General features: G+C 41.7%; 1 protein-coding gene across 2 annotated transcripts; it reads right to left on the bottom strand.

The window, feature by feature from the left end:
• Positions 1 to 1085: 1085 nt before the first annotated feature.
• mys (myospheroid) lies at positions 1086 to 25244 on the bottom strand. 2 transcript variants are annotated; one of them, XM_065225486.1, is made up of 8 exons: positions 25161 to 25244; positions 10006 to 10494; positions 9718 to 9946; positions 9475 to 9559; positions 3683 to 4117; positions 2875 to 3626; positions 2336 to 2810; positions 1086 to 2272 (listed from the first exon to the last, which is right to left on the bottom strand). In XM_065225486.1, exons 2-8 carry the CDS (start codon positions 10478 to 10480, stop codon positions 2207 to 2209), a joined length of 2517 nt encoding a protein of 838 aa, XP_065081558.1. In that variant the 5' UTR covers positions 10481 to 10494; positions 25161 to 25244; the 3' UTR covers positions 1086 to 2206. The 2 variants fall into 2 exon arrangements, with proteins under 2 accessions (XP_065081558.1, XP_065081559.1); XM_065225487.1 differs by lacking the exon at positions 9475 to 9559 and adding an exon at positions 8148 to 8232.
• Positions 25245 to 26150: the final 906 nt, after the last annotated feature.

Raw genomic sequence — 26150 nt, 5'->3', positions numbered from 1 at the left:
ATGAAAATCGATAACATTTTAATTTTATAAATAATAATAATAATAATAATAATAATAATAATAATAATAATAATAATAAATAAGATATGGTACGCCCTTTGTTAAGCCTTTTCGCAACGTCAAATAAATTCAAAGCAAATAATCGGCCCTGCCTCAAGCAGTAGGGCTAGGGCCTAGCTTTGGTTTGAAAATTTTCAATCATCGGCCACCATTTTCCCACCAATGAGAGTGCAGCACATGTTTGAAACGATCGGTGATGATCTTGTGAAGATGTTAATGCTTATATCGGCATGATCTAACCGATTATAAATAGTTTACTTTTCGGTTCGTTAATCGATTAAACGATTATTCGAATGAAAATCGGACATCACTAGATGAATGTGAAACGTCATTTCAAATATAAGGCCGTTCATAAATAATGATACAATTTGAAAGGGACCGGGGCTAATCACAAATTACGTCTCCATGGTAACTGAAATAAACACGAGTGTTCACCGGTTGGTAGTACTGCCACCTGTGGCACGCATAGTAAATTCCCTTGCGTTTGACGTTTACACACTACCGCCATCTATTCAGCGTACTACCCACCACAGTGTACTCAACAGATGGCGGTAATGTTTTAGCGACGATGTTTTACAATGAGAAATATTCAATGTGCTATGTCTGTTTGTCTGTGCTATCACGCTTCACGCTCACTCGATTCTACTTATTCACCCATATTCTTGTTTTCGTTCGAACCGTATATTAAAAAGTTTTTTGTATGGAAAATACGGTTCGAACGAAAATAAGAATATGGGTGATTATTTATTCAGCACTAACTCTATCTACTACAGTTTCTTCCGATTGTTTCATCTTAGAATTCTTCTTTGGTAGAATAATTGAATAATTTCAAAGAAAAGTGTGGAGATTATCAAAAGGATCTTTATAATACTTTTAGGAACATTTAAAACTTTGGGGAATGAAAAAAAAACATGATAATGCTTGGAAAATTTCCAAAAGACATCGAATGAACTTGTTTTAACATTTCAAACAAAAATTGAGGAATTGTGATATTCACTACGATTTAAGTGGCTTTTTCAGTTCCATACTGTTAGAGTTAACTCTATTTCAATACATTAATTCGATACTCATCTAAATCGTTTAAAGTAGTTTTTTTTTGTTTCGTTTAAATATTCACTTTTGTAAATCGACTTGTTAATACGGTTTTCTGATTTTCATCAATGAAATCTCCAATATGCACGTTATAAAGAAAATAAATTATTTACATAAAATTTGAACTAGAATACAGAACAAAATGAACGTTTTGATGAATGATGTTAGCCGAAAACTCATATGGATCGTCACAAACACACGCTAAAATAGAATTATACTGTGTGCGTTACCTTTTTTTTCCCTTCCAGAACTAATCTCTAAAAATTTGACACATTTGACACTTTGTTAATACAAATCTGTTTTAAATTAATATAAAAATATATAAAAATTCTCGTTAAAACACAATCAAACCCTACTGTCCCAATAAGGGACTCGACGCAGAGATGGGAAACTAGCCGGAAGATTGCTTTCGACTAGTTGCCCCTCTCTATCAGTTTTTAAATTAAAGATGGCAGCACATGTCTACATTCATGCGAAAAAGTCTCCCTCCTGTTTTCCTTCCCATTTATTGCTTAGTACAATTTTGGCTTTGTTTAAAATGTTTTATGTTTTTTTTCTGCCCGCGATAAGTACACTTATGTATTGTTTGAATACGATTCAACGGTTTTTGATTGTTTATCGATTTTGTTTACGTACTAGTTTTCTTTTGTCATTAGTCTTTAAAATGTTTCTATCTTCTACTTCGGCAACAAGCGGTTTTACAATGCACGTTTTTTGTAAGGCTTTTCGCATTTTTTTTTGCTTGTTTAAGGTGGGCTGCCCTCGTCAGTTTGGCAAACCAATAAATGTCCAAAATTTTAGACCAAATTGTTGTTTTTTTTTTCTTCTGTTAAAAAAAGTTCCTTTCCATAAATCTTGCAAAAGGTGATCAAACCGATGTCGGTAGCACTGAAGTTGTTTCAATGGAAGATGTAGGCATTCAAGAGTGGTTAAGAGACTAGTATGTTGTTTAACCGACAGGGAATCACGCTCCTCTTGCAAAAAGTTTGGAAAATTGGATTGCGGCAAACATTGCCGGCTAAGGTATGATTTAGGCACTTGTTGATTTGGCTTCTCACTTGCCGGCGTACGTTGGGTTTTTGAACGTGGTGGTCGCCTGTTTGTAGATTGGATTCTCACCCTGTGTGGAAGAATGGAATATTTTAAATGACTGATCTAATGAATCGAGCACCGAATCTCTTACCGTGTCCCATTTGGCCATCATGCGTTCCTTCTCAAAGCGAGCAAACTCCCGACGATCGTGGATTGTGGTCAGCAGCTTCCACAGCAGGAGGACGGCCAATCCAATCAAAACGACGGCTGCAATCACGGCCAACACAATGCCCAGCATGAACACCTTCGGTGGACATTCGCGTTCTTCCTGAGCCTTCACGACGACCTGCTCTCCACTGTCGTTGTAGGAAAATTCGTACCGGCAGTCGTCCTCGTCGAAGAAGGTACACTTGTTGTCGTCCTTCTCTTCGTCGACCTCAACCTTCTGGACCGGAATAGGCACGAACAGGGTACAGTTGGTGGCACAGTCCGTCGGATCGGCCAGCGGACCCGTCTTGTACTGTTGACACTGGACGCAGTGCTTGAACTCGTTGCACCGTCCCGAACAGGTTGGGCACTTTTCGCAAAATCGGCCCGAGTAGCGACCCTCCTCGGTTATCTTACATCTGCAAACGGGTTAGATTAGGGGGTTTGGATGTGGCTATTATAACTAATTCACACATGACTCACCTGCAACTTCCACACTCGCAAGTACCATGACCGGAGCATATTTCCCCACCGGTCGGTGGAATACAGCTTTCGTTGGATGCCTTGCAATCGCACGCTGCTCCCGTCCATCCTTCCTGGCAGATACACTCTCCGCAGGAGCATTGTCCTTGCTTCGGCCCGGAACACAACAGTCCGTTGTGGCGATCGCAGGAAAAGTTATCACATTCGCAGAACTGGCCAGAAATAATCTCCTCCATATTGACCCGTTTGTCACAATCGCACACCCCGCAGACACACTGTCCCCGTCCGCTACATTCGATCGAGGTATTCGTTTGCCGACAGCCTTCAGCTAGGCCCGATTCCGTGTGAATATCCGTAGCCGAGCACTCACACTTGTGGCCATGGTGGAACTCATCGCAGTCGCAGATTCCGCACTTGTACGTTCCGACACCACTGCACTCTTCGGCGTTCTCCTTGAAGTCCGGATTACCCGGAAGTTCACACGGACAGCTACAGAGCATCTCAATGTCCACCGTCAAGCTTTCGTTGATACCGACCGGGTAGATCTGCAGAATCTGATTCCAGTCCCGTGGATTCTCCGGACACTTCAGCAAGGTTATGTGGGCCTCAAATTGAACAAGGTCTCCTACCTTAAGACCGTCGCACTTACTCGTTTGCACCAGTGGTCCATCGCCCTTGCAGCGGGAGTAGTACTTCACGTCAATCAAACTGTCCGTACGGTTGTCCTTCATCTCAACCGACGAAGAGATTTTCTACAAAACATTTCGATCATTATTCTGAACCACTAGTAACACCCATGAACACTCACATTGTACTCATCTCGCACCAGCGACACAATGTTGGACGAATCGTTCGACAACATGGACGCCGATGATCCCTCGACCAGCTTGGACAGCCGCTCGTACACCGACAGCTCGTTCTGCGTCACCGCGAAGATCACGTTGATCGCGTTCTGCTTCACCTTCAGGTTGATCTGCGAAATGCTCGGATAGTCGTGGATCGTCGAATGCGTATAGCGGCCGGTCTTGTCCAGATGGCACTCGCCATCGTTCGGCGTGATCACACCGCCCAGCTTGCCATCGCCGGCGTAGTGGAACCCGGCATCGGTCGAGAACACCAGCAGACGGCGGGCCATCTCGCGCCAACCGATCTGCTCACGGCACACCACGGCCTGCATGATGGCGTCGAAACCACCCTCCGGGGCATCCAGGTTACCGGACACGGCAGCTCGCTCGACTTCTTCCTGTGATGTTTTGCGATTGGGGGGGAAAATGGTATGGGGTGGTTTAAGGGGTCTGGCGTTTTTTTTTTTTCGGGTAGTCAGCCTACTGAGACGTCCGAAACGTCAAATCCTACATTTAGGCCATTAGCGTAGGGAACGTATACATCCCATAACCAAAAAGAAAAGCAATCGGCATGCAAAAGCAACTATACAAAATCTTAACTACAAGCAGCGGTTAGTTCGAACAGAAGCGTGCACATTGTTTATGTATTCGATGAGGTGCAAAATGTTTAAATGTTTTAGGTTTGTAGTTTTTTTTTTTTCGATAAGAATTTGGCTGGCAGCCCTAATTAGCCTAGTGGATTGAGTTTTACACGCAATCAAAATTTCAGTTTAACTCAACCGATTTTACAGTTTACTATAGCGACAAAACAAGTTTCAAGTTTGAATTACCTCGGTTATTCTGAACAACACTCCGTGCCTATTAACAAGGTTCATTTTTAATTTGAACTTCTAGTAACCCTACCCATCAGAAAAGCGAGTTTCTGGTAGCCTTATTAGGTTTTGCACCGTCGGGGTTAACCTCAATCTGATGACAGTTTAGTGGTACTGTTTACGTGGACTTAGTCGATTTTTTCTTGGGTGGATTTTCTCGATATTTTTTCAGACTGCAGTGAGATGTAAACCACATTTCTGCAATGTTCACGAGCAAAATCCTTGCAACGCGCTGTTCCTCGACAATTTTCAAGTTAAAATTCGGAAATCTTAGAATTTTTTTTTCGAAAAAACGACTAAGTGCTTGTAAACAGTACCACTGAACTGTCAAAAAGGTTCAGCCGATTAACACTGAGTTCATTCGTGACGTCCCGCTGCAGTACCTAATTTGCCCTTTTTGTTTTGATTTTGCGTTCCGTACCCCATCGTTCCATTTCACTTTATTCTATTCCTTGTGCTAGATGTGCGGGGAGTTCAACCAGTCCCTCTGAAAACGTAATCGGGAATCATTGAGTACTTCCGATGACAGCATTCAAAATCTCCACCGAAATCGTATGGCACCTTCATTCAGCAAACTCCTTTTGAAATCCACTGATACTTTTGATGGCAGCATCTAAAATCGCCCCCGAAATCATGCGAAACCTTCTCCACCGAAATCCACAGGAACCTCTTATGGCAGCATCTAAAGTCTCCACCGAAATTGTGTGGAAGCTCCAAGAGCTTGAGAAAACTCCTTAAAAATCCACAAGAACTTTCGTTGACAGCATCTGAATTTTCCACAAAAATCGTGTGGATCCTCCTCCAACGAGATCGTCAGCAATCTCCGTTAAATCCACTAGAATTTTGATTGGCAGCATCAGAAATCTCAACCGAAATCTACTGGAAACGCCTCAATCGCGAATGTCATAAAACTCTTCTGAAATCCACTAGAACTTTCGTTGGCAGCAGCCGGAATCTACTGAAACCTCCTCCATCAAGAATGTCAGAAAACTTTGCTGAAATCCACTGGAACTTTCTTTGGCAGCATCCGAAATCTCAACCAAAATCGTGTGAAACCTCCTCTATCGAGAATGTTAGAAAACTATGCTGAAATCCACTGGAACTTTCGTTGGTAGCATCAGAAATATCAGCCGAAAGCTACTGGAACCGCCTCCATCGAGATTGTCAGAAAACTCTGCTGAAAGCCATTGGAACATTTGTTGGCAGCATCCGGAATCTCCACCAATATCGTGTGGAACCCTCTTCGACGAGACATCAGAAATCTCAACCGAAAGCTACTGGAACCGCGTCCATAGAGAATGTTAGAAAACAATGCTGAAATCCACTCCTCCATCAAGAATGTCAAAAAACTCTGCTAAAATCCACTGGAACTTTCTTTGGCAGCATCCGGAACCCCCATCAAAATCGTGTGGAACCTCCTTCGACGAAATCCTAAGCAACTTCTGTCGAAATCCATTTGAATTTTGATTGGCAGTATCAGAAATCTCAACCGAAATCTACTGGAACCGCCTCTATCGGGAATGTCAGAAACTCAGCTGAAATCCACTGGAACTTTCTTTGGCAGTATCTGAAATCTACACAGGAATCCACTGGAACCTCCACCGTCGACAACGTCAGCAAACTCCGTCGAAATCCACTGAAACTTCCGTTGGAAGCATCCGAAATCTACTGGAACCTCCTTCGTCAAGAATGTCAGAAAACTCTGCTGAAATCCACTGGAACTTTCTTTGGCAGCATCCGGAATCTCCACCAAAATCGTGTGGAACCTTCTCCGACGAAACCCTAAGCAACTTCTGTCATAATCCATTTGAATTTTGATTGGCAGCATCAGAAATCTCAACCGAAATCTACTGGAACGACTGGAACCGCCTCCATCGAGAATGTCAGAAAACTCAGCTGAAATCCACTGGAACTTTATTTGGCAGTATTTGAAATCTACACAGGAATCCACTGGAACCTCCAACGTCAACAACGTCAGCAAACTCCATCGAAATCCACCGAACTTTAGATGCTCTAAAACCGCCACCCAAAATCATGCGGAAGCTCCTCCGCCGAAATCCACTGGAACTCTGAAATCTCCATCAAAATAGTGAGGAACTAGAAACACTGGAATAAGAGACCAGCGGAGACAAAAAACATGAATTTGGCAACAAGATAAACATCGAAGAAATCCTGGCATTACTTGCATTTGTAACTGCTTGCGAGTGACTTCGCCAATGCACCGACGAGCGAGTTCATGAGTGATTGTTAAACGATTTTAATACTCCTCCCTAATTGAAGCAAACCATTTGTAAACATTGCAGATTGGAACCGCTTTTGACAGTTCGATTGGAATCATAACAGTGTCTCCGCTGGTCTCTTATTGCAGTGTTTCTATGAGGAACCTCTCTCCGATAAAACCGTCAGCAATCTCCGACGGAATCCACTGGAATTTTCATTGGCAGCATCAGAAATCTCAACCGAAATCTACTGGAACCGTCTCCATCGAGAATGTCAGAAAACTCCGCTAAAATCCACTGGAATTTTCCTTGGAAGCATCCGAAATCTTAATCAGAATCGATTGAAAACCGCGTCCGTCGAAAACGTCAGAAAAATCCACTAGAACTTTCGTTGGCAGCATCAAAAATCTCAACCGGAATCGGCTGGAACCTGTTTCGTCGCGAACGTCGTGCTTTGTGCAAAACAAAACAAACACTGAACTAAAACGTTGCAAGTGAATAATTTGGTTAATTTGTTAATATAAGTCGTAAAATTTGTTTATGTAAAACCGACCTACAATTATTCAATTTTAATTGTTATTTGGACAGCATACAAATGATATTCTAAATAAGATTCTAAACCTAAATGTTTTTTACCACTACATTGTTTACAAAAAAATAAATAGTATAACTTGTTTATTTTAACAAAATTCGACGTTCAAACCAACAATATTCGAGTTTGACCATCAAATGAATATGTACTTTGATATTTTAAAAAGGTTCTATTTATCTGCGTGTAATCTAAGCAATCAACAACACGGCTGCCAGCCAGGTCCCCGATTTTATGATGATTTTGATTTAATGAGTGTTGAATTATATTTGTGCGTGACAGTGTGGCCAGACATAGGACCATATATGACAGGTGGTAACGAAAATGACTCTTGTGGGCTCTTTCGATGGACTGTGGGTATTATGTGTGCATCAATATGCGGTTTAAGGGGGGAAAAGCCTTCCTCGTATTCGATTTGGTCATACCAATGGCGGCGTAGTCTATTTCCATGGTACCCGGTTTTGCCAGATTCAGGTATAATCAGATCGAACAATTAGAAATGATGATACAGCTTGCCGGACTGTTCTAGGAGCGGGGTAAGCTGTGTCAGATGTACTGGAGGTTGAAGTTTGTGTGAGTTTAATTCCAGGGATTGGGTTTTAGAGGGGTCAAAATCAGTAACGAACGCAGAACGCTAGGCTCGCAGGAATCGATTTGCGGGCCCTTGCGATCCCGGGAAGAGATTAATCAAATTGTAAAGGTAGGAAGGGGTCGATTTTTGCGTTTTTCTTTTTCAAAACAAACTTACTGTAAACCGATGGGTGTCCACACTGAGAGGCATAAGATTGTAATAGCCGTAGGGAGCCGCGCACTGGGGACATGGTTCACGGAGACTGTGTGCGAAGAACATGGGGAACATGGTTGTGATTAATTTTCAATTGCGGTTGATGTCGGTTTTTGACGGACTGCAGATGTACGACTAGCTTGTATAAGGAGCACTTCAATCATACTCTTCGAATTGAATGAATGACATTTCAAACCCTGAGTAGCACCGAAACAGGATCTGACTTGTGTGGTATGGCACGAGTTTGCTTGACAGAAACCCTCGAGAAGGGCGAAATAACGTTTACTTTTCTTGCACCTACATCAACAACGAATAACATTCCAACATTCAATAACATCAATGGGCGGCGTACAATGTATCCAGATTTGATAAGTTGCAGTTAAGTGACAGTTGAATCACAGCTTTCTCGTGACTAAAAACTCACTCATGAAAAATAACTACACCAGCAGGTAGAGGAATGTTTCCTCTAACTACTGGCATTGTTAATCTGGAGGGGTGCGAGCTTATATTTGCGAGAAATCGACGGCTACAGTCATTGTTTACGAAACCAATTACGCCCCTTTGAAATATTGGCACTGTATTGTCTATTGTCTAACTGTCAGATTTACAAAAACCTATCAGAACCAGATGCATTGTGAGCGTGGCTCTATAAGATTGATACAATCCACAAATGGCCACTATCATGGCCATTCATGGATTCTATCCACCTTGTCCTTAAACATTGCAAAACATTTAAAATTACGTTTGACAACATGCACTGAACAGAATCACCAAGTTAAAATAGCTTAAACATACAGATCAACAATACACAACCATTCTAACACAAACAGTAATAGACATTTAAAGCGTTCAATTTTTCCAAAATATACGAGTCTTTCAAACGTTGATACATGACAAAACTAAAGTCATAATGAAAACTTAAAAAAAAATACACTGATAACGTAAATAACGATACAAAAATACTCCATCCATAAGACCCAGATGAACATAAACCAAAAAACAACAATTTGGAAGACGAGCCAAATCGATAATGGAAAACAGAGATGAAGAAACAATGCCCGAAATAAGGTGAAACATGAAACGAGAAATGCAGAAATTATGAAAACCCCACCCAATCTACAACGATAGCAATAGGAGCTACACTGAAATGCACATCGATGGCCACATCTCTTCGCCCAGAAAAAAAAAAAAAAAACAAATTAAAATACCGAGAAAAAGGTGGAAGAACAAAACTACCATCCAGCTAATAGCGATAAACTTGATCTCGGAGAGATCGTCAAAGGAAACTTACGGAAAACCGACCCGTGTCGACGCTCAGCGACATGTGGTTCTTGTAACCGTACGGTGCTTCGCAACCATCGCACGGATGCTCCAATCTGCGTATTTTTCGTTTTGGTTTGATCAAAAATAGGAACTCGGTTAGCAACAATTATTCAAAGAGTATGATTGTACGGGAGGGGAGGTCGTTGTTCAAGTTCCTGAAAGTAGAATTACATTCTCCGACACGGGCAACAGTGGGCAACAGGGTACTTACTTCTTCGGTACGGTGGACACGTACGGCATGAGGACCTTGTCGACGAACGATCCGAACCCGAGTCGGAAGTTGGATGTGATCTTCTGCATCTCCTCGGCCAGCTGGGCCCCCAGCGAGGATAGTTTTTCCTTGTCGTCCTCCATGGACTTGGACAGGTCCATCAAGTAGTACAGATCGACGGGGTAGTCTTCGGCTTGCGAGTACTTGACGTTCAACCGGTAGACTTCGTCTGGAATTGGTGAAAGCAGGATGATTGAGGTGTTGTGGAACTTAATGTTTATAACTTACTCAATCGCAACTTCAGTTGCATCCGCTGCGGGCGAATTTGAACAATGCTCTGGCCGCTGGCACTCATGCTACCCGACGATGACGAGGATGACGACGAGTGAGACGAGCCGGATTGCGACCAATGGGAGCTTCCGGACATCTCCGCTTCGTAGCCACCTTCCACCATGGATCCACCCCCTTGAATCGGTCTACTCAGCTCCCGGTCGACCAGCATGATCGCTTCGTTACTCGGATCTACGGTGTACTCCTCCGGGCAGTAGCCGATGTCGTGCCCGTGGCATCTCGGTTTGGTAAAGTTGGCCTGGGTGCACCAGCGGCAGTTGTTGCTCTGGATGCACTCCCGGCAGGTCGTTTTGCCCGGGCAGGTCAATTGGGATGATGATTGGGCTGCCGTGAACGATGATAGCACGCACAGCAGCAGGGTCACGGCTAGGGTTAGCCGGAGCGGTCGTTTTCCACTTATTAATATCGTCATCGTTGTGTGATTATCTGGAATGGCAATCAGTGGAGGAGCGTGTTCGGCGGAATGGGAAAGCAAAGAAGTTCAGTTTAGTATTGTAGATAATGCTTGGTGTGATTGTCGTTGTCAATGCGAGAGTCAAAGTTCGTTATGGATCGGCGCGAGGGTGGAGTGAATGATGGGTTCTTTCATGTTGCTCTTCTCTTCCTTTCGCACTGTTGACTGCTATCTTTGATCGGATTTCGCCATATTTTCGATGATGACGGTCAATAGCATTCATGATATGCGGCAATAAGAAATGCTTAGACCGATGATAACTCCAATTCAGCTTAAAGCCCGATAATTATGAGTTCAATTAATTAAAGTCATGCCTTCGGCTGCCAAATACCTTCGATCTGCGATAATCTATATTGTAGCTTCCGAATAAAAATTTACATTAGCCGAACGTTTGATTTTGATGCCTACGTCAGCATCGAAATCAAATGAATTTCTGACGTCAAATACTAGAGAACATTGCTATTTAGATGATTTGTGGAAGACAACGCATTAGCCATTTGCAATTCATGTATTCCAGCTGTTAGCTTTTAACCTCGCTTTAAACGTTAAATGTATTGATATTCTCAATGTATCTCCGAGAACTTAATCATAATTATGTATAGCATTTCGCTGGTTAGGTTCTGAATCAACATTAAATTCGTGACGTAAAGATAATGTTTCTGATAATCACATCCATTGAAGCATTAATTTGATCGTCAAGTCAATCGTACCCGTAACAATTATGGAATCGTTTGGCATAGTATTGAAAGTACTGAATCACATCTGGAAAGTTTGGAATCACTCCGGGACGCACTGAATCACTACAGATAAGTTCGAATTCTTTCGGAATCACTTTTGCAAGTACTAAATCACTACAGAAAAGTTCGGAATCAGTTTTGAAAGTTTGAAGTCACTTCAGAAAGTACTGAATTGCTTCACAAATACCTTCGAAAAGTTTTGAATCACTTCATAAAGTTTGGAATCTTTTTTTTTTCGAAAGTACTGAATCACTTAAGAAAGGGTCGGAATCTCTTCGAAAAGTGAAAGTACTGAATCTTTTCTAGAACGTTTGGAATCACTTCGGGATGTCCTAATCACGAAAAGTTCAGAATCACTTCTAAAAGTACTGAAGCACTTCAGAAAAGTTTGGAATCCCTCCGAAAAAAATTAGAATAACTTTGGGATATACTGAATCACTTCATAATGTTTGAATCCTCTCTTTAAGAAGGGTTTGAAATCACTTTGGAAAGTACTGAAACTTTTCTAGAAAGCTTGGAATCACTTCAGACTGGAAGTTTGGAATCACTTTCGAATGTAACGAATAACTTTGGTATGTACCGAATCACTTCAGAAAAGTTCGGAATCACTTTTGAAAGTACTGAATCACTTCAGAAAAGTTCGGAACGTGTGAATTCATTTAAGAAAGTACTGAATCACACGACTCCCTACGAAAAATTTGGACTCATTTAAGAAAGTACTGAATTACTTCAAAAAAGTTTGTACTGAATCACATCTAGAAAGCTCAGAATCACTTTTGAAAGTACTGAATCTCTTCAGAAAAGTACGAAGTCACTTCAGAAAGTACTGAATTGCTTCACAAATACCTTTGAAAAGTTTAGAATCACTTCATAAAGTTTGGAATCTTTTTTTTTTGAAAGTACTGAATCACTTAAGAAAGGGTCGGAATCACGTCGAAAAGTTTGGAATCTTTTTTTCGAAAGTACTGAATCTTTTCTAGAACGTTTGGAATCACTTCGGGATGTCCAAATCGCTTCAGAAAAGTTCAGAATTACTTCTAAGAGTACTGAAGCACTTCAGAAAGTTTGGAATCACTTCAGACAGTACTGAACCACTTCAGAAAAGTTTGGAATCCTTTCGAAAAATTTAGAATTACTTTAGGATGTACTGAATCACTTTAGAAAGTTTGAATCCTCTCTTTCGAAAGTACTGAATCAATTAAGAAAGGTTCGAAATCACAATGGAAAGTACTGAATGTTGAGTAGCAACCGATCAACTCTGTCCAAACAACAAGCATGTAGCAACCCATGAAGATTCGTGTCACTAATTTATTCATTCCTTCACAAACCTTCGTTCAATAAAGAAGTTCTTTTCCAATTGCTCTGCCTAGTTTATTAGGTTATGGGCCCAGCGCGGAACCGGAATCGATAGTGAAGTAACGGTCGTTTGATTTGTACGGAAGAAGACTTCAAGATGAGCGACGACAAACTCTGGCTGTTTAACGGCGAAAACTTCGGGAACTGGAAGTTCAGAATAGAAGTATTGATGGAAGACAAAGGCTTGCTGGAGTGTCTGGAGAAGGCTGTTGCTGACGAAGAGTACGCGAGGGAACTTCCGGGTGATACTGCTGAAGAGAAGCAGCGGAAGAAGAAGCTACTGGACGAGCGGATGGCCAAGGACAGAAAATGCAAGAACCTGTTAATTCACCGTATAGCCGAAGATCAGCTGGAATATGTGAAGGATAAGAGAACTGCGAAGGAAGCTTGGGATGCGCTCAAGAACGCCTTTGAAAGGGTCGGAATCGCTGGAAAACTATTCTTACGGAAGCAGTTTCAAGAGTTGCGGCTCAAGGAAGAAGAGAACGTCAAGTCATTTTTGCTCCAGTTCGAGAAGGTACTTCGTGAGATGAAAGCTGCAGGAGTGAAGACTGAAGAAGAAGACGTCGTCTGTCAACTTTTGTTAGCCCTGCCGAAATCTTATGAAGCTCTGATTACTGCCTTGGAAACCATTCAGCCCCATCAATTAACTCTCGAATACGTCAAGAAACGTTTGTTGGATGAGCAAGTGAAGCGGTCCGGTAAGTGTTCAACGAATTACGAAGAAAACGGCAGTGGTAAATCTGCGTTCGCTGGAAGAAAAGCTGGCTACAAGTGTTACGGTTGCGGTCGTGTTGGACACAAGCGTGCTGAATGTCCTGAGAACCGTCAAGTCGACAGAAAGGATCGGGAGAAGAACTGGAAATCTGGAGGCAAATTTGGACGACGGCAGAAAGCTGGAGCGAATGTTACGAGCGAAAATGAGGTGGCCTTCATTGCGACTACGAGCGCTGGCAGTGGTGCATTGCTGACTTCGTCGTAGAATCGGAAGATAGAGTGGTTCCTGGACTCAGGCGCCACTGATCACATGTTGAAAGACAAATCGTTGTTCGAAGAATTACATTCGTTGAAGCGTAAAATGCACATAGCTGTTGCGAAGTCTGGCCAAGTTATTGTTGCTGAAACCGCTCGTACCGTAAGAGTGGATATGCTGGTCGATGGAAAGAAGCAACCTGCCGTGGTAAACGAGGTATTATACGTGCCGGAGCTACAATGCAACCTGTTTTCGGTGCGGAGATTGGAAGATAATGATATGACAGTCAAGATCGTCAGCGGAAAGGTGACTATAGAAAAGGACGGTCGTATTATCTGTACTGGTCGGCGATTGGGTCAATTGTATGCGTTAGATATTTTTGTCCGAGACGGAAGTGAGGCAGGATGCGCAAGTGCGATGGTGTTCAAAAGCGATGGGTTCGATTTGTGGCATAGAAGCTATGGTCATCTTGGCGCAGGTAATCTGAAGAGTCTGTGGAAGAATGTGATGGTTGAAACTTCTTCGAAAATTCAAGGCTGGCCAAATAGTTGTATCTGCGAAATATGTTTGGCTGGGAAGCAGACTAGGCAAGCATTTGAAGAATCGACGGAACGACGTTCAAGCCGACTGCTAGAATTGGTCCACTCGGATGTGTGCGGACCATTCACTCCGACTACCTGGAACGGAAAGCGATATTATGTAACGTTCATCGATGATTTTAGCCACTTCACCGTAGTCTATTTGTTGGAGTCAAAGGACGAAGTTCAAAAGATGTTCGAGCGTTACCATGCCCAGGTGACAGCATTCTTCGGCGTGAAAATAGCTAGGCTCAGGTGCGATAACGGAGGAGAATACAGCAGCAAATCGTTTCGAAATTTCTGTCGTGCTGAAGGAGTTCAACTGGAATTCACGGTGCCGTACAGTCCACAACAAAATGGAGTATCAGAAAGGATGAATAGAACACTGTCGGAGAAGGCCCGGTCGATGCTGCAAGATGCTGAATTGTCTAAATCAATGTGGGGCGAAGCTGTGCAGACTGCTGCATATGTGTTGAACCGAAGTCCGACGTCTGCTCTTCAAGAAAAGAAAACTCCATATGAAATCTGGTATGGCAAGAAACCAAACGTGGACAAGATGCGCGTTTTTGGATCGATTGCGTATACGTGGATACCCAAAGAAAAACGTGACAAGCTGGACTCTAAAACCTCGAAGAATGTGATGGTAGGATATACAACGAATGGATATCGCATTTGGGACCCTAGAACGAGGAAGATATTCACGTCTCGTGATGTTGTGTTCGACGAGCGACAAGTCGTTGAAGCTACAGTGAAGTCGATGCCGATGCCATTTGGAGATAATGATTGCCGAGAGGAACAACTAGAAACAGAAGACGTTCAAGACGAGATGGAAGAACCAACCGCAGACGTTCAAGTGATTGACGAGCTGGAGGAACCAATCGACGTTCAAGTTGTTGACGAGGAGGAGGAACCAACCGGCGCGCTCCCTTCGCAACCAGAACGTGACAACTGCTCGGCAGAAGTGCTCACGAGGCATAGCGGACGGGAGCGCAGAATTCCCGGTAAGTTCCTTGCTTTCATTACCAGCTTTGGGACGAGTTCTGCCGATCAAAGTTTTGCAGGTGCTACCGAGACCATTGATGATTCCGTGATGGCGTATGCACTTAGTGCAGAGGCGTACGTGGACAACCTACCTTCGACAATAGCTGGACTGAAGGAGCGAAGCGACTGGTCGGACTGGAAAGATGCCATAGACAGCGAGCTTGACTCATTGCGGAAGAACGGAACATGGGAGCTAGTGCCGAAACCACCAGGCAAGAATATCATCGACAGCAAGTGGGTTTTCAAAGTCAAACGTGATGAAGCTGGAAACGTGGATCGATTCAAGGCACGCCTCGTAGCGAAGGGCTATTCTCAAAGGAAAGGATTCGACTATAATGAAACATATGCTCCTGTGGCGAAGATTACTACTGTTCGGGTGTTGCTTGCAGTGGCGAATCAGGCGCAGTACCATGTGCACCAGATGGATGTGAAGACGGCATTCCTGAACGGCCTGCTGAAGGAAGACATCTATATGCGTCAACCTGAAGGACTGCAGAGCGACAATCCTCAACTAGTATGCCATTTGAAGAAGTCGTTATACGGGTTAAAGCAAGCTCCGAGGAGTTGGAACGAACAGTTCAATTCGTATGTACTGAAGCTCGGATTTCGACGATCAAAATTGGATAGCTGTTTGTATTGGAAGCGACAAGAAAAGACTGTAATGTACATACTATTGTACGTGGATGACATCATCATTGTCTCGAACTCACTGGATTCTGTAGCAGAAATCAAAACGATGTTGACCAAGAAATTCGAAATGACGGACATGGGTGAACTGAAACACTATCTGGGGTTGAAGGTCGAACGAAATTTCAAGACTGGAAGAATGAAGATCAGCCAACCGAAATACATTGCAGACATGTTGAGAAGATTTGGTATGGAGGATTGTAACCCCGTTAGTACCCCAATGGACCCGAATTTGAAGCTGGACACCAACAAGGATGACAACCCAACAACACACCCGTATCGCGAATTGATTGGATGTCTGACCTACTTGACGATATCATCAAGGCCGGACATAAGCGCAGCTGTAAGTTATTTCAGCAGATTTCAAGCTTTCCCTACTGACACCCATTGGAACCACCTGAAACGACTGCTGCGCTACTTGAAAGGGACGATCAATTTTGGTTTAGTCTATCAGCGACGAGAAGATGCGATTCCTTTGAAGGGTTATGCCGATGCCGACTGGGGCAATGATCGAGAGGGCAGAAAATCAATTTCCGGGAACGTTTTCCAAGTTTATGGTGCGACGGTATCCTGGAATACAAAGAAGCAAGCAACTGTAGCCCTGTCGTCAACAGAAGCGGAATATGTTTCCCTTAGTCAAGCGATGTGTGAAGCAATATGGCTGCGTAACTTGCTGTGCGAATTTGGTTCTACGTTCGAGCATCCCATACCAATATTTGAAGATAATCAATCTTGCATTCGAATAGCTGAGGAGCCCCGAGACCATAGACATATGAATCACATAGATATTCGATACAACTTCATGCGCGAGAAGATTCAAGAAGGTGCTTTCAAGATAATGTACGTACCGACCAATGAGCAAGCAGCTGATATATTCACGAAGGCCTTGCCAAGAGGACCGTTCACATTTCTTCGAGGAAAGCTGGGATTGTTCGGTTGAGCGGGGATGTTGACTAGCAACCGATCAACTCTGTCCAAACAACAAGCATGTAGCAACCCATGAAGATTCGTGTCACTAATTTATTCATTCCTTCACAAACCTTCGTTCAATAAAGAAGTTCTTTTCCAATTGCTCTGCCTAGTTTATTACTGAATCGTATCTAGAAAGTTTGAAATAATTTTGGAATGTACACTGAATCACTTAAGAAAAGTTAGAAATCCCTTCGGAAAGTTTGAAATTCTTTTGAAAAGGTTGGAATATTTTTAGAAAGCACTGAAACTTTTCTAGAAAGTTTGGAATCACTTCAGACTGTACTGAATCACTTAAGAAAAGTTAGAAATCTCTACGGAAAGTTTGGAATCACTTTGGGATGTACCGAATGACTTCAGACTAGTTCAGAATCACTTCTAAAAGTACTGAATCACTTCAGAAAAGTACGAAGTCACTTCAGAAAGTACTGAATTGCTTCACAAATACCTTTGGAAAGTTTAGAATCACTTCATAAAGTTTGGAATCTTTTTTCGAAAGTACTGAATCTTTTCTAGAACGTTTGGAATCACTTCGGGATGTCCAAATCGCTTCAGAAAAGTTCAGAATTACTTCTAAGAGTACTGAAGCACTTCAGAAAGTTTGAAATCACTTCAGACAGTACTGAACCACGTCAGAAAAGTTTGGAATCCCTTCGAACAATTTAGAATAACTTTGACTGAATTTCTTCATAAAATTTGAATCCTCTCTTTCGAAAGTACTGAATCAATTGAGAAAGGTTCGAAAACACATTTGAAAGTACTGAATAGAATCTAGAAAGTTTGAAATCATTTTGGAATGTACACTGAATCACTTCAGAAAAGTTCGAAATCCCTTCGGAAAGTTTGAAATTCATTCGAAAAGGTAGGAATATTTTTGGAAAGTACTGAAACTTTTCTAGAAAGCTTGGAATCACTTCAGACTGTACTAAATCACTTAGGAAAAGTTATAAATCTCTTTGGAAAGTTTGAAATCACTTTCGGATGTGCTGAATTACTTTAGGATGTACTGAATCACTTCAGAAAAGTTCAGAATCAGTTCGAAAAACTTGGACTCATTTAAGAAAGTACTGAAGTACTTCAAAAACACATTTAGAAAGTTCAGAATCACTTTTTAAAGTACTGAATCACTTCAGAAAAGTTTGAAATCACTTAAGAAAGTACTGAATACGAAATGTAGGTTCTTGAGTGGGCTGAAGAGAAAGAGGCAGTTAATTAGACCCTTAATTCAAATAATGCTGCAACTCACACAAAACAAATTACAGAAGTCTATTCATCATCCTCTATAGTCGGCCTCCAAGATCGTTGCTTTTCACATCCAGGAAGGCTAGGTTTCTGATCTGCCTTTGAGGGCATTATAAAACCCTAAACCACAGGACTTTTACTATCCTATGAACACAAAACACCAAAATTTTTCACACCCGCCATTTCCAGCGTTATCCTCAATCCGATTTATCCTTGCAATTTCAAAGCAAAACATTCACGGTGTCAGAAATACCGGGATGTCGGTATAGAGATTTTACAATCGCAGCTTGCTCTATGACCGGCACAATCGGCACACTGACAAAAAAGATCACCCAAGACTGGTGTGTGGAGTGACCTACCTCTTGATCGATATGTATTATCTGAAAGAGCTTTGTTTTCTGAACACGACGATAGTATTTTCGATCCAATAGACTTTCATCTCGAATTGCAAATTCTTATTGAAAGCAAAATAACAACTTCCCTTTTTACCACTAATTGTTAGCTTAGCTTAGCTTGACAGCTCGCTCCCATACAAAGTGCCACCTAGTGGCGCAAAGAAGGTATTCTTTCGCTAATGTAATCGCACTAGTTTAAAATAGTTCCAGTGATGTCCAAAATTAAATTTTAGATTAGGCTCAATTTTTAATGCAGATTTCGTGCAATGTTTGAAAAGTCATAGCTCAACCATTTACTAACAAATTGCATATCTATTGACGCCATTCAAAGCTACATGCTTTAAAAATTTATTCGGTATCAATAGATTTAAAATCGATTGGATAAATTGATGAGCAATGATTTTATAAACATTGTCGTTAGATGTTTTACCGGACTCATCGTGTTTGGAGTGTTGAATTAGACTAAATGCACTTGAAATTAATTGAATCATTTTCTGCACTTACGTGAATTTGTGATGGGGACTTCCACACGGCCAATTATACGCCTTTTTGATAGAAACTAAGTTACTAATTCAGCCTCTGGTGGTGAATAAGAGAACTTCAAAAAGAGATGCCGTGCAGAACGAGGTGCGGAAGTGGAACACTTTTTCACTATTCCTGATAAATTGATTCATCTGAGATGCTCCAAAACTTGACCTACAGTTGAAAAATTTAACTCTGTATCATTTTTGCAAGGATCCTGCTGGTGTTCAGGAATATTTTTGTTGAGAAAAATGGAAAACTAGAATAATGCGTTAGTGGTAATGATCTTCCGGATTTCTTGTGCGTGAATAGTTGTAGAGAGGTACAAATCAGTTCAGATCTGTGAAAAATCATAAAATAAGACAATTACTGATGCAAATTGGCAAGAAGTTCAATGAAAAATGCTTTAATTTGCGTTGTGAAAAATACTTATTCTGATGTAAACAACGATTTGGTTGACATTTTCACTTGAACTCGCGTGGCGCACTCTACGTTGGTGGTGCATTAAAAAGGCCTATAGCAACTCTGCAACTGAGTCGAATTAGACTTAAAATAGTAAAAAGTGAGGTTACTCAGTGAATGAGTAACAATTTCCTCGCTTTTCCAAGACAAACTGCTCGTATATGAGGAAAATCGACGAACAATTTACTCAGTCTAGGAGTGAAATATCTCACGATTTTCCTCATATTCAAAAAGTATTTCCTGGAAAATCGAGAAAAATTAATTAGCACACAGATTGCTTTCCCTTGTTCAGAGCACTTCGTCTATGAATAAGAACGAGCTTTCGAATCGGGAACTAGCTGCAAACACATTCCTTGATTCACCATTTTGGATGCTAAAGGGTGATACGGTCAAAATTTGGTCAAGGGAAAACGCGTGTAAATCGGTGAAATCGTTTATTTAAAAAATCAAATTAAATTTCTTTTTCAAGTTCAATTAGTATAAAATTCAGGAAAAATATTCAGTTAGGCTTCCGCTTTTCCAAATCCGAATTGCCGGGCCTTACGCTTAACCCCTGCCATCAGATTTTGTACAGCCACCTTGTCCACCTTCTTCGCCGCAGAAAGCCAGTTTGCCTTGAACTGCTGCTCGCCCTTAGCAGTTTTTTTGGTCTTCTTTAGGTTCCGCTTGACAATAGCCCAGTATTTCTCAATTGGGCGGAGCTCTGGCGTGTTGGGAGGGTTCTTGTCCTTGGGAACCACCTGCACGTTGTTGGCGGCGTACCACTCCATGGCCTTTTTACCGTAATGGCAAGATGCCAAATCCGGCCAAAACAGTACGGAACAACCGTGTTTCTTCAGGAAAGGCAGCAGACGTTTATTCAAACACTCTTTCACGTAAATTTCTTGGTTGGCAGTCCCGGAAGCTATGAAAATGCTGCTTTTCAAGCCACAGGTACAGATGGCTTGCCAAACCAGATATTTCTTTGCGAACTTTGACAGTTTCATGTGCTTGAAAACATCTGCTACCTTTCCCCTTCCTTTTGCCGTATAAAACTCCTGTCCCGGAAGCTGCTTGTAGTCGGCTTTGACGTAGGTTTCGTCGTCCATTACCACGCAGTCAAACTTCGTCAGCATCGTCGTGTACAGCCTCCGGGATCGCGCTTTGGCCGTCGTATTTTGTTTATCATCGCGATTTGGAGTCACTACCTTCTTGTAAGTCGATAGTCCGCCTTGTTTTTTGGCTCGATGCACGGTTGTAGACGATACACCCAGCTTATTTGCGGCATCTCGGAGAGAGAGGTTAGGGTTTCGCTTGAAACTACCGGCAACTCTCTTTGTCGTCTCAGCGGCTTCCGGTTTTCGATTTCCCCCCGATCCAGACTTCCTGGCTGTCGACAAACGTTCCCCAAACACTTTAATTACATTTGTAACGGTTGATTTGGCAACTTTTAGCGATTTTGCCAACTTTGCGTGCGAGTAGCTCGGATTTTCGCGATGCGCGAGCAAAATTTTGATACGCTGCTCTTCTTGCTTGGACGGCATTTTGACAACTGAAGAGTGAATTCCAAAATCAAAATAGGAGCAACATTCTACACACACACACCTTCAAAATGAGGGGTGTTCAGGTTTTTTAAATGCAAAATTAAAAGAAATACGTCAAGTTGATATTGACCAAATTTTGACCGTATAACCCTTTAGATGAGAACCTCCTTTATCAAACTATGTGGCAGTGGCAGAAATAGCACAAAATCTGTTTATAAAGCTGTGGTCAGGGCTGGCAAATGTCATTTTCAATGAAAGATCTCACGCGATATTTACAGAGATACTTCTGTCACTATCATTGGATGAGAAAACGATGATAGAGATTTTCTTCAAAATCTCATCGAATTTTTCGTCATGACAGAACGTGACAGTGTTGTGATCATCGTAATTACTAGCTCATTTAATACTATTAAAGTTACTTGTACCGAGGAAATCTTAATTATATATCCACTCTACCGATTACATACGGTAATTTGCTTAAATTCATCTAAATTAGTTAGAAATGTAGATGTCAAAACCGCATAAGAATTATTCTCATGAGTGCTTGATCATTGAAAAATGACAAGAAAGCTAATGATAGGTAGTATCGTCTCGTGATAGTGAGAGAACCTGTTTTCTCATCGTCACATGATGGCCGTGATATTTACCAGCTCTGGCTGTGGTATCAAAAGAGAAAGTCGATGAAGAGAATCGATCAAAGTCACTTACACCCATTTCCTCCTAACCCCCTCAAATGAGCCTTGAGCGCATCGTGCCGTGGTGCGATCTTGCGAGAACAGAGAGGATGAAAAGAACGACAAACGGTAGGTGCTGGTCGTGTTTTCTGTTGAGCACATCGTGCCATGCAACATTGCGAGAGCACGACAAAAATGATCGTATTAGACGAGCTGCGAGCAGATTGGAAATGTTCTTGATGGATAGCTAAGGCCGACAACATAGTAGAAGCGATTCGATGCGTTGGCAATAAGCGAAGCGCTTGCGTGAAGCTCCCTCTATGAGCGTTCTATGGGAATTGTCCAAACCTATCATAGTGAAAGCGATGCGAAGAGATGTGCAGCGTTCAGCAAAGCGACAGAGCTGTTCGGGTTGTGTTTTGACGACATCTTGTTTGTCACTAGATTCAAAATCAGATCGAATGTATGCATATCCATTCTTGTGTAAGACCGAAACTTCTCTGGATATTTACGAAGATCTTCGTACAAGCTGAAGATCTCCTCATCTCGCCAGAAATTGCACGGATGATCGAAGCATGATTTAACGGAACTTTAACAAACACACTTAAGAAATGTTAAGGAAAATTAAAGAGAATTTCAGGAGAATTTTAAGTAAATTTTTAGAAGAATTTCAATGGGTTCAGACTAGAATTCCAAGAGCATTATGAGGAGAATTTCAATTTCAATTAATTGAAAGTACTCCAAGTGTGTTCAATGGAGAATCCCAAGTAGAATTCCACGATAATTCTGTGGAGAACTCGATGAAAATGTTGAGGATAATTCCAAAAGAATTCCAATGAGATAAGTTTGAATGACAGCTTCAAAGAAATTCGGTAGAGTATTGTATCACAATGTCTAGGATAATTCTGAGGAACGTTTAAAAGATTTCCTACAAAGAATTCACAGCAAGGATTAATCCCATTAGTGTTTGAGGAGAACACTTTCTATCAATATAGGACCCACACTATAGAAAAAAAAATCAAGATCCAGTTTTGGGAAAGTTTTCAGAGACTTTAAATAATTTGAGAATTCTCATATTAGAGATTTGACTGTCTCAGTTCATCAAGGCTCTGGGACTCGAATATTCTAAATGCCAAACTTTTAACATTTTTCAATTAAATGAAAACGTATTTTGACGTGTCAAATGTTTTCAAAATCTTGGTCTCAGGAAAATTATTCAAACTTTGGGCCATTAACATTGTTTTAGATCTGAAATTTATAATAATATGCAATATTCTGAACTGAGCATGGATTTAAAAAAATATGTTAGACTCCAAGACTTTGAAGTACGATCACATCATTCGAGATTATTCTGTCTATTTTGAAAACTGTATGATCAAAATTTCCATTCTTAAGATGCTGTTTGAAATGTAAAGTTGAAATCTTATTCGGTAGAAGATCTGTTACTAATTATTAATTTATAAATTTATGTGATTCTTCACTAGCTTATCCGGCAAACAACGTACTGCCGTACTGCCATGCCCATGACAACCAAATTAAAAAAAAAAACTTGCGAATCCGTCAATCCGTTTTCGAGTTATAGCGTAACATACGAAAACCATTTTATTTTTATTTATAGATAGAGATATATCTCAAAAAGTCTTCACAAAATATGAAATGTCTTCACAGGAATTCAAATATCGTCATAGCTTAAAGTTTCGTTGATACACTTGTATAACATAATGCCAAGTGTCGTGTCGCACAACTTTCTACTCTCTGTTCAATAATGTCGCTGTTTGACGAAGGATGCATATGATATGCTCAGGCACACTCGGTAGTAACTGAGTTTCATCTTCGAAATGACAAAAGAAATAATCGATCCTCACTGTCTGTGAAGGCTTTGTGTTTATCATTTAATGGTCGATCTGTTCATGACATTGCAACTGTCGTCTGAGGTCTATTTGGCACCATTATCGCTGGTATTAACAGTCGTGGACATGTTGAGATGCTCATGCTTATTCGGAAGCTTCCAAGGTACGAAATTTTGCCATGCTGAATGTTCCACTTTCCAATAATTGACCAAGAAAATTTCAATTCGGCACGTGTCTCCCACGTCCTCACAACGGCACACGGAAACATGTATTGAATATAGCATCCCCTTCTCATTGACCTCTTTAATCCAAAGCTGAAAAACATAGGTGCAGTGCACTACTGTTGTTGCATTTTCCCAAGAGCATAAATAAACAATCAGTTCGCTCACTAGGGGAAATCCCAAAACTGTGCTGACCAACTACTCATTTTAGCATATGTTTTTTTTGTGATTGTATATGGTTTGTCTGCTCCCTGATCTGCACACCTATTTTCCGTGCCTGTCATCAACGACGGCTTCGTCATCGTTGGTTTCTTGCGTCATTCAAGGCCCTCTCATTTCTTCGAAGAGCCGTGACTCGGTTGGTCGTTCGCACGTCGTCGATCAGCTTGCGCTTGTCTTGTGCCAAATGAATCATCTATGTCGGTTGACTACGGCTGCTGTCAATATTGGCAATTAGCCAGCCGGGCGGCGTATATACAAGTTCTCCGGAAAGGCTTTTATCTCTTCGCAAGTTATTTACTGGTAAACCATCAACAGAGCGCGTTTTAAAACACATTGATTAGAGGTAGGTGTTTATTGGCGTGGGCTTGGCCTTCTCGCTCTGTTTTGCTTTGATTCGAAGATTGATAGTACAATGATCTGAACGATGTTGATTGCAGTAGCCATTCGTGGGCGATGAGCTAGTTTATTAGTAGTTACATTATTTATGTTCATGATTCGATTACACATACTGTTTCAAGCTGGCGCTTTGATATTCCGTACGGCACTATGGGCCACTGGGAGCATTATTTCAATTTCAGCTGATCTTTCCGGCTCAGTTGCCCAATATCCAGCCCATAGTCCGCCGATGATTGCATCTGTATGCGTATTATTTCTTAGCTGCTCCTTGCTTCTTCTCGTATTCTTTCTTTTCTCGTGCGAACGTTCGTGCGGGATGATTCAACATCTGGCTAGGAAAGGGCTGAAATTTTTATGAATAGATTCCTTTTTCCAACATCCAGCCTCGATGGCGACTTGATTCACCTGCTAAGTCACCGACTAAGCCAACTCCCTACCGGTGGATAAGCTCCGTGACGAGATAAGGCTTATGTAAACAAAGGCAAGCCGTTCAGGAATGCACACCACCTTTGGGTCCCGTTCTACCCACATAAGCGATGATCTGAGGTGCTCGCACTAGATCATCGCCATTTTTACTACAGAACATCCTCTGCTCAGTTTTCCTAATTGAAAAACTGCGTCAATCGAAAGCACACCATTTTCTTCGACTCGATTCCACTTGAAGAAGAACGCAGAAAAGCAATCACACCACATTACACACCCATATTTTTCTTCTTCGCACTTTCCACCGATTTGCGTTACACCAAAAACGGAAGAAATTTCTTCTGCTGCTGCTCGACGTCGGACTTACCGGATGGAATCACACACGGAAGTTTTCCCCTCTTTCGGAGCTGCGATCTACTAATGAAGGCACTTTTGCACTGTATTTCGAGACACTTCCGACAAGTCCGTCCGCAAGTTGGCACGGAAATTTCACTTTCAATGCATTTTTCGGGAGGAGAGTTTCGGGAGAAAAAAAATCGCAAGAGGAAAATTGATACGCGACCGATCCCGATGACTCGAACTGACAGAATGTCCACGAAGACGACGAGACGAACTGGGAAAAGATGAAGATGAATGAAATTTTTGAATGAACTGCGAGCGCAAACACGAACTTAAACAGGGACGAAATCAGGGGACAAACCCATTTGAAGTCGAATGTCTTATACCCTGGACAGACTATGGCTTATATCATGTAATATAGGCTGTCTTGCAATGAGCACTCATACATAGGATTTCCAGTGAAAACTAGATGTATGAGTGCTCATTGCAAGACAGTCTATATTACATGATATAAGCCATAGTCTGTACGGGGTATTAGGGTATTAGGTCAGGTATGGCATCTGCTAGCATGTCAAAACATCATGTCGACGACGTTCGCCACACGCAGCACGACTTCGACATGTTGCATGATGTCACATCATTGCCACACCTGTGGTAAATTTTTCACGGGGGCGATCACGCATTTCGGCGGAGCTCACATCAATGTGATGAATATAGTAGGTGAGAATGACTGCAACAGACTACTGAGACTGCTCTTTCTAGCATTCAGCAATGCGATGCAAGTGTGAAAGAGCTATGGGCGGACAGATAGCAGAGCATTCAACAATCCGGATAGTTCTCGGAATTCGACGGAATAAAGAACCTAACCTGACCGATTGCAAACTGCGTCTTTATTTATTGATGGAACGTTTTACAATGACAAAAGATAGATTGAAAATGTTGTTTACTGTCCCTCTCTATAGTCCATTCTATGTGCGCGGGTATTGATGGTCCGAAAGTGAGGATAACGATAACAAAC

Source organism: Ochlerotatus camptorhynchus, unplaced genomic scaffold (genome assembly GCF_037179485.1).
Source record: "Ochlerotatus camptorhynchus isolate MF236.1 unplaced genomic scaffold, CSIRO-AGI_Acam_v1.1 ptg000230l, whole genome shotgun sequence".
Lineage (NCBI taxonomy): Eukaryota > Metazoa > Arthropoda > Insecta > Diptera > Culicidae > Ochlerotatus > Ochlerotatus camptorhynchus.
The sequence above is the reverse complement of the archived record's forward strand: the minus strand, read 5'-3'. Positions and strand labels throughout refer to the sequence as shown.